Here is a 9,210-nt window from a genome sequence, read left to right on the forward strand (position 1 = left end):
AAATATTATTCATTGTCTGAGTCAACTGACATGGAACTGACTCTGGCTCAGGTTTCATAACCAAGCGAGCGATGGACCAGACAACATTGCCACAACGTTGTGAAAACGTTACGCACACGCGTTTCCTTTTTCCTCTTCCTTATTTGGTACTCTCTCACAAGCGCATTGGCAGGTGCGTCTGAGGGAAACACACTCTGATTGGTCAGTTTCCCCCGCGCAGTACACGCGATTCGCAGTGGAGAGGATGCATCAGCAGGCTGCTGTTTGTATGGCATTAGGCCTACCAGGCTGCTGTTTGTATGGCATTAGGCCTACCAGGCTGCTGTTTGTATGGCATTAGGCCTACCAGGCTGCTGTTTGTATGGCATTAGGCCTACCAGGCAGCAGTTTGTATGGCATTAGGCCTACCAGGCTGCTGTTTGTATGGCATTAGGCCTACCAGGCTGCAGTTTGTATGGCATTAGGCCTACCAGGCTGCTGTTTGCATGGCATTAGGCCTACCAGGCTGCAGTTTGTATGGCATTAGGCCTACCTGCCTGGCACACTTTATGGACTCCGCCGCTGGGCGAGGGTTTAATTAAAACCCGCTCATAAAACGCCTCAGAGCTCATTTACAGGAACCGGGCTGCAGAACGGGGTCAGTCACAACGACTCTGCGTCAACACAGTCACACACCGTAAACCCCATCATCACACACACACACACACACACACAGTCACACACCGTAAACCCCATCCGCCAGGAAACGCATTAGATCATCACACACACACACACACACACACACACACACACACACATACACACACTCACTCACACACACACACACACACACACACACACACACACACACACACACACACACACACACACACACAAACACTGCACACACACACAAAGACACATGCATTCACAGACACACACACACACACACACACACACACACACACACACACACAAAGACACATGCACACACACAGACACACACACACTGACTAATATCCTCCTTTCTCGGCCCGAAAACACGTTCACACGAGCTTTCAAACTTCGCTGAGTTTCGTTCTGAGTCACTGAGTCGTGTTAACGAAGCGATCCCCGTTTTTGCTGAGTCAGCTGCCGCCCCATATCGGATATGCTTTCACAGTGCTGTCAATTTTCTCCCTTTTTCTCCCCCCCCTTCTGGCCAGCAGGCTTCCGAGCCGAGGCTGATTCAGTCAGGCGTTAATGGGATAAGCCCCGCCCCCCCCCCCCCCCCCCCACTCCCCTCCTCCCACCCAGAGTTTAATCAGCACGCAACATTTGTTTTTATTTCGCGTTGGAACAACGTGAGAACCCCGGGGCGGGACGGGACGGGACGGGGGGGGGGGGGGGGGGGGGTTTGGGGGGGGGGCACACAAGGAGACCGGAGACCGGAGTCGGAGAGCGAAACCGATGATGGCACAACGTCCGCCGCGTCGAAGCTGCTGAGGGAAATCACACACCGCCGGCAACCGAAGCGTGAAGATTTCAACGGGCGCTGAAAAATATTAACTCAACAAAACTCACCGTCCGTTATCGGTAATGATGTCGTTCAAATCTCACCTCACATACGCTAGGGAAGTGCTGCCCAAATTACTTCTACAGTCTGTTACACTGCTACACACGCTCCATAGTCTGTTTCTCTCTACAGTACTCGTTAGTGCTAGCAACACTGTGGCAGCTCTGAGCCCATGATGCAGGCAAGCGGGCAGACTTTTCGAGCGCTTCGGTGTTTTTGGCAGGATCCCAGCTGCGCCCAGTCCCGTTAGGTCCGCTACAGAGCGGAGAGCATTCCGTTTTTATTTCCCCCCTGGATCGAGTGTCTGAGGACCCCCGCCACATTCGACCGCTATCTTTCTGCCTGTTCTCCTTTTTTCTTTTCATTCGCTCGACCTCGTAAAAAAACGACCTGACGGGCCCTCTCTCTCTCTCTCTGTCTCTCTCTGTCTCTCTCCCTCTCTCCCTGTCTCTCTGTCTCTCTCTCTCTCTCCCTCTCTCCCTGTCTCTCTGTCTCTCTCTCTCTCTCCCTCTCTCTCTCTCTCTCTCTCTCTCGTACGGAGGACGCCAGCAGGTTTACGATTTTGCGCGGACCGCGCCAAACCTTTTTACGGGTTGTTAACGGCGCGAGCGTAACGAGTTCGGACGCGCTGCCTTCGTGTCGCAACCTCGGCGCGCGGCGCGGCACGTACCGGACCCCCCCCGTGGCGCAGGCCCCCGGCTCGGCGCCGGGCCAACGCCAACGCCACGCCGCGCCGCGAACCCCAGACAACCGGGGGAAGATAAGCCGGGACGCTCACGGCTGTGATAGCTATGACAAAGCGATTACTCATCTGATGTTTTACAGCACCGATCCGCTCCCTACGCAGCTGTGGACGCGCTGTACCTGGGACCGACGTGCCACCTGTGAGTCAGGCAGCACTCTGCGTGTGGTGTGCAGGGAATGCTGGGGGATGCAGTAGCCCCCCCCCCCCCCCCCCGCGATGCAGTGGAGCTGGTGGGGGTGGAGCTGGACAGGTGAGCCGGCATGCCCACATGTACCCATAAGCATCTGCACATGGAGAACACACCTTAGAGACACACACACACACACACACACACACACACACACACACACACAGACAGGCACACACACACACACACACAGACAGTGTCATACACACACATGCACACACGTACATAATACACACACACACACACAGGCTCACACACATACACACACACTCACACACATAAGTATAAGCACACACACACACACGTAAGTATAAGCACACACACACACACACACACACACACAGTGTCATACACACACATGCACACACACGTACATAATACACACATACACACAGGCTCACACACATACACACACACAAACAGTGTCATACACACACATGCACACACAAGTACATAATATACACACACACACACAGGCTCACACACATACACACACACTCACACACACAAACAGACACACACATAAGCACACACACACACACACTCACACACACAAACAGACACACACATAAGCACACACACACACACACACACACACACACACAGGCATACACACACACACACAAACAGACACACACATACACACACACTCACACACACATAAGCACACACACACACACACACACAGGCACACACACACACACGCAGGCACACACACACACACACACACACAGGCACACACACACACACACACACACACACACACACAGGCACACACACGCACAGGCAGCAGAAGGTGGAGGAGGGGCGCATATGGAGTGAATTAAGGACAGGCTGTGAGAGAGAGGCAGTACAGTACTCCTGCTCTACCCCTGCATAGCCTGCATTCTGAGTGGCACCAGCAACCCGGAGAGCCGGACCCCCGCTCGCGACCTCTGACCCCAGTCACATGCACAGCCCTGGCTGCCGTGGCTCCGCCCTCACCGTGGGCGCTGGTATTCGGGTGGGCGGAGTCAGACACGCCCTGTACAGGACCAGCGAATGGCGGCCAGGGTCACAGTTATTAGGGAAGGGCAGGTTTGCGCTCGGCCTGGACTCAATGCCCTCTTCGTCTCCCCGCACTGCTGGTGACAGGGACACACACGACCAACAACAAAGATTTACACGTCTCTCTCACCTCACCCCTCCCCTTACTCCAGCCATACTCTCTTCCTCTTCCTCTGCTAACTCTATTCCTTCCCCCCCTATACTCTATCTCCTCTTCCCCTCGCCTTAACTCTATTCCCCCCTGCCTTACTCTTCTCCTCCCTGCCTGTAATCTATCTCTCTTCCTTCCTCCTGTACCTATCTCTCCCTGCCTGCCTATCTCCTCTACCACACCCTTACTATTCTCCTCTTCCCCTCTTAAACTATCTCCTCTTCCCCTCCTGCCTATAACTCTATTCTCCTCCCTCCTGCCGACCTATTCTCCTTCCCACCTGTACCATCTTCCCCTCCTGCCTGTAACTCTATTCTCCTCTTCCCCTCCTGCATCAATTATTCTCCCCATCTTCTAAACTTATCTCCTCTTCCTCTCTACCTGACTCTATTCCCTACCAACCACCTGTAACTCTATTCTCCTCTTCTCTTCCTACCTGTACTCTTTCCATCCGTAACTCAACTCCCTTCCTATAATCCTCCTCTACATTTCTACATACTGTATCTCTTGCCCACACACTCTATTACCTCTCTTTCCTTGTCACACTACTTTGCTGTAACTCTATCTCTCCTGCTGTAACTCTCAATCCTCCACACTCTCAACTCTATTCTCGCCACTCTGTAACTTACCTCTTTTCAGCCCATGCCTTGTCCAACACAGCCTGTCACGGAAAACAGAACTCAATTTCCCACAATTCAACACCACGACAGCCCTATGACCTCTGGTCACATGGCCCGCTACTCACTCCACAAAATTAATAGTGGAGCTGAGGAGGGGCAGATGGGGGCCAAGGGAGAAGGGGGTGGGATGGGTGGGTACGGGGTCCCCCCCTCCAAAAGTAAAACAGCCAGCTTCCAGGGTAATGGGCAGAGAAATAATTGCAGTCTGGTGTTCCTCCACATGGAGCTCAGTTAGTACCAAGAAAATGGCTGCCCAACAGGTCCCAGAACTCAGCTCCAAGCCCTTCTCTTGCCCTTCATCAACGACCCCAACGCTTCCTTATTTTTCCTCACCCTGCCAGTCAGTTTTCCACAAAGCTGACATTTCTTTGTGTGCTTTTTACTTTTTTTTGTGTTTCCCCTGAACTTCGCTGCATTTCGCTAAACTGTTTAATTGTGGTTCCCACTCAAGCTGACTCGCTGCCTTCAAAAACAACTGGGGCTCCTAATCTTTCTAAATCTGTGGCCCACCTGCGGGGAGAATGTACTCACAGAGAGATGATTACTGAGAACGGGCCGTTTCCCACGGCAACGCCTCGGTTCTGCAGAGCTGCTAGCCCGGTACTGACCCCCGGCGGCATGCCATCGCCTACCCGCTGGCTACAGCCTGGAGCCGTCGGCTCACCAGCGGCACTACGCCGGTCCACTAGCGGCGGGTCTGTTTATGCTGTTTTTCCGCTGCTCTGGGCCAAACAGCTGGTCCTTAGCTGACCCAGGCCAGCCGATCCGGACTGCCTTGCTGATCCAGACCAGCTGATCTGGACTGCCTTGCTGTTCTAATCCAGCTGATCCAGACTGCCTTGCTGACCCAGGCCAGCCAATCCAGACTGCCTTGCTGATCCAGGCCAGCTGATCCGGACTGCCTTGCTGTTCTAATCCAGCTGATCCGGACTGCCTTGCTGATCCAGCCCGGCTGATCCAGACTGCCTTGTCTCCACGGTCTGCTAAAAAACTGTAGTTCAGATAAGCAATACTTCTGGCAGACAGACCGCAGTGCCAATGGTGAGTGGAGGGCATGTGACCAGTGTGAGTTCCCTGGCTTTGGGAAGAACAGAGGGCATTTGTGTGTGTGGGTAGGGGGGACAGGGATGGTGGTTTGGGGGATGGGGAGGTTGACTTTTTGGTCCTGTGAAAGCCAGCTCCTGAAAACCAGCATCACCTGGGCCCTCTACAGTGATGGCAGAAAAGTCACAAAGTCAGTCGCACTGTGAGACACTACTCACTGCTGGCACCAGACCTTCACCAAAACACGGGAGAGATTGCCGGGGGAATGTGACCGTGTGGTCTAAACATACCAGAACCATGATGCGGCTGTGACAGACTGGGAGGGGCGAGGGGGGCGAGGTTGGGGGGGCGAGGGGGGGGGGCATAAAACACGGCAACCGAATTCCAGCCGCGAGATGCCATAAAAAAGAAACAGAGGAGCAGAGAGGAACTGTAACTGGCGTTGTTTTTAAACTTGCTCTCACACTCATTATGACCTAAATGGGAGTCTCTTTAAAAGCAACGGCTGTAAAAATAACAAACAGCACACTCTGTGGGAACAAGCCGAGAGTGTCACAGACAAGCCACAGCTTCAGAGAAAGCCACATTTACAGTGCGACCGGGGGGGGGGGGGGGGGGGGAGAGGGAGATGGGCAGAGAGGAAAGAGCAAGATTTTTAAATGTGTGTGTGTGTGTGTGCTGTGCATGGGGTGGGGTGGGGGTCCAATTATTCAGTACGGCCTACATTGCAGAACCCCCAGTAACACTGGACAGTGTTAATTCAGAGTACGTACAGCATGAGGCCAATAGGGACTGATTTAAGACGGAACAGTTCGCCGTGTACACATAAGCAAGCTCTGGCGTTTCTGACCCATAAATATTAACAGTGCATTGTGGGTAGTTGCTCCTCTCCTGTTTACGTTACTCACTCTTTCCCCCACACGCCTGGAGAAGCCCCGTGAAAGCTCACCCCCCCGCTCGGAAGGGTAACAGCAGAGCGTTTTTTTTGGGGTGGGTTTGCCAGTCACAGAGTCAAACAGGACGAACCACCTCTATGGTACCGCTACACATCCATATTTACATTACAGTTAGATATTAAGCAACTTACTGGTGAACGTTTTTTTTGTTTTTTGTTTTTTTTTACATAGGGGTACTTACGGAGCAGGTTTTTTTCTTTATTTAAACAATTCCGTTCTAAGGTGCAAGGGGGCTGCCACACCTGGAATTCTAGCAAATAAATTCTTGGTTACAAACCCACCAATCCAAATAGCAAACAGCTGTATACAATGTACAGTATAACAGCATACAGTACGAAACACTAACGCGCAGCAGTCACACGGGTGGGGACTGGCAGCGTCTGAGAGAAAAGGGGGGAAAAGGGGAAGCGAGAAGGAGAAGGAAGCAGAAACAGCATCTGCAGGCGCGAGCTCCTGTGACAGAAATAACCGCTCTCCTGTCTTGCCGGCGCTCGCGCTCCGTTCCCCGGTTTCAGCCACACCATGTAATTAGGACGGTGCAAAAGTGTCAAGACCCGTTCTTTTTTTCCGTCCCCGTAGTAATCTGAGATTTACCGGCAGCACGTTTGCGCAAGTGCAGACAAAGAAAAGAAAAACAGCTCTGTGAAATGGATCTCGGTCATGAAACATGGGATCTATAGGCTACGTGGCTACAGGATCATTTCCATTGCTGTAAGATGCAACAATTGTGCAGCCAGTAAAAAAAAGGCTACTGAGGTTTTGTACCGTTTGTAGAATCCAACCGCAGGGCATAGCTAAACTTTAAACACAACTACAACTCTGGGCCTTTTCCTGGTAACACAGACAAGGATAAACTTGTCAGCGTTTGAATTTTCTGACAAACCCCGCAGTTTAAAAAGAACGGTTATTGGCCGTCCAGTGCAAATTGATTCGGTGCGAGTGATATCAACGGTCACGTTGCAGTCGTCTTTGATCTGATCAGCCCCGCAGAAGTAAGGTCGCGACCGGCAGCCCCGTCACGTCACAAACAAAAAAGTGTCTGGTGTCGTTTCTCGTGCCCGTTGCTTAATGCGGCCATCTAGCCTATAATTCCCGTTGCACTGACATTACGCGCAGCCTCTCCTTGCCAAAACAACTTCTTGGCACATTTTGCCTACACGACAGAATGTGAGCAAAATACACTCTTTGAGCTGATTTAACATACAGTGTGCCTTAACATTCTGATGCGCACGCTCCTATCGTCGATACAATTTGGACGTCGTTGAATGAATTACAGCAGCATAGGCAAATTCTCGAGTTATTTCTCCGACTCATTTTCTTAATTGTCCAAAGTTATTTTGTTTATTTATTTGCTTGCTTGCTTGTTTGTATTATTATTGTTTGTTTTAATTGCACAACCTCGTTTACACATCCTGCTAAATTAGTTGCTGCTTCCTTCCCCATTCATTGTGAGCCCCGCTCTTCGGTCACGAAGGATCCCGTCGGGATCCTGTCGCCTTCGTAACAGTCATCCTATTAAGTTTCTTGCTTCGAGTGATTGAAAACCACGTCCACAACGTCCACGATTCCAGGAGGTTCGCATTAAAACCGAGGTTTACAAGCCCACTTGATGAAATTAACATCTTGAAAATGCTTGCTTACAGACACGTAACGAAATATTTGTTTTAAAAAAACATATCTAATGGACAGTTAGCTTCCAGTACAGTAACTTAAGAAAATGTGAGTCGTTTCACAAGCTTAACGAAAAATCAATAAGCATCCAGCAATCTTTCATGGACAAGTAACTACAATAAGCAAAAATAATAAGCGACCGAGGAAGGAAACTGATTCCCTACTAACATAGGAAAACAAGGTCTCGGAGTGTATTGTGACAACACACTTTTGTCTGAAAGTATTAAATTAGGTGTTTTTTTTCTTACCCGGTGAAACGTCGGACACTTTTGTCTGCTCCTCTGTCGCGACTTTGGAAAAGCACCCCTTCCCGTTTCGCGCACCGTCTCCAGACATTCAAACGCCGTGGTGTGCAAGCCCGGTTGCTACTCCGAGTGGCAAATGCGCGTAAAATACGTGGGCTTTCTTCTCTTTTCCCTCTAACCTTCAACAATGACGAATAGTGATATATTGGCCCGTGCCGCTACTGCAGCATCGAGGAAGCTCGTGAGTCACAAGATCCCGCCCTGTTCGCAAACTCTGCCTCTCCCGTACGAACGGCACTGGCAGTTTTACGGATTGAGCCTAGGAAGAGCCTTTTCGGCTTTGTCAGAGAATGGATTTAGGTTAAAATCGCCGAAGTACGATGGCCTGAATCTTTAAATAATCGAATCCTTGACATTGGTATTCACACTATACCTACCTACTTGGTAGCCTACTTGTGGTAACTGGACACAGTGATGGAAACCTCTTCTTTTAAAGAATGTTTCCTGTGGAAGTACCTTTTCCCCATAGATTTACAGATAAAACAAGACCTACACATAGAATAGTCTGTAGAGACATTCATGCATTGCGATGGCTTTAGAGATTAGTCATTAAGCATAGAAAGAGTTCAATCAAGTTTTGCCTTAAAGTGTTCAAGCATTAAAATAACTTTTTTGCAAAGACCTATCACCTTCAAGTGATCTGAGGTAACTGTATTGTAATTAGGGAACGTAAGATTAAGTGTTTGATTTACAAAAGTGGTGAATCTTTGTATTTGATACCTATCAATGTCGGTTGAGTGGCAACTTGATACAATCAAGTTCTTTCAAGAGAAGGCTGTGGCATAATAGCTGGAATTCTACCCATGTAGTTGCCCACTGAATCAGTTTGTTTTTCACTGGGTGCAGGGCGTTTGTAAAAAGAAATACTTGACACCAAGAGGATCAAATTA

At 50.3% G+C, this 9,210-nt stretch overlaps 1 protein-coding gene across 1 annotated transcript in view; it reads right to left on the bottom strand.

Moving 5' to 3' along the window:
• fhl3a (four and a half LIM domains 3a) overlaps positions 1-8,492 on the bottom strand; it is a 48,198-nt gene extending 39,706 nt beyond the window's left edge. Inside the window, 1 exon segment of the mRNA XM_064351997.1 lies at positions 8,264-8,492. Within this exon segment, the coding sequence (XP_064208067.1) occupies positions 8,264-8,351 (88 nt within the window). The 5' untranslated portion in view covers positions 8,352-8,492.
• Positions 8,493-9,210: the final 718 nt, after the last annotated feature.

Source organism: Anguilla rostrata, chromosome 1, assembly GCF_018555375.3.
Source record: "Anguilla rostrata isolate EN2019 chromosome 1, ASM1855537v3, whole genome shotgun sequence".
NCBI lineage: Eukaryota > Metazoa > Chordata > Actinopteri > Anguilliformes > Anguillidae > Anguilla > Anguilla rostrata.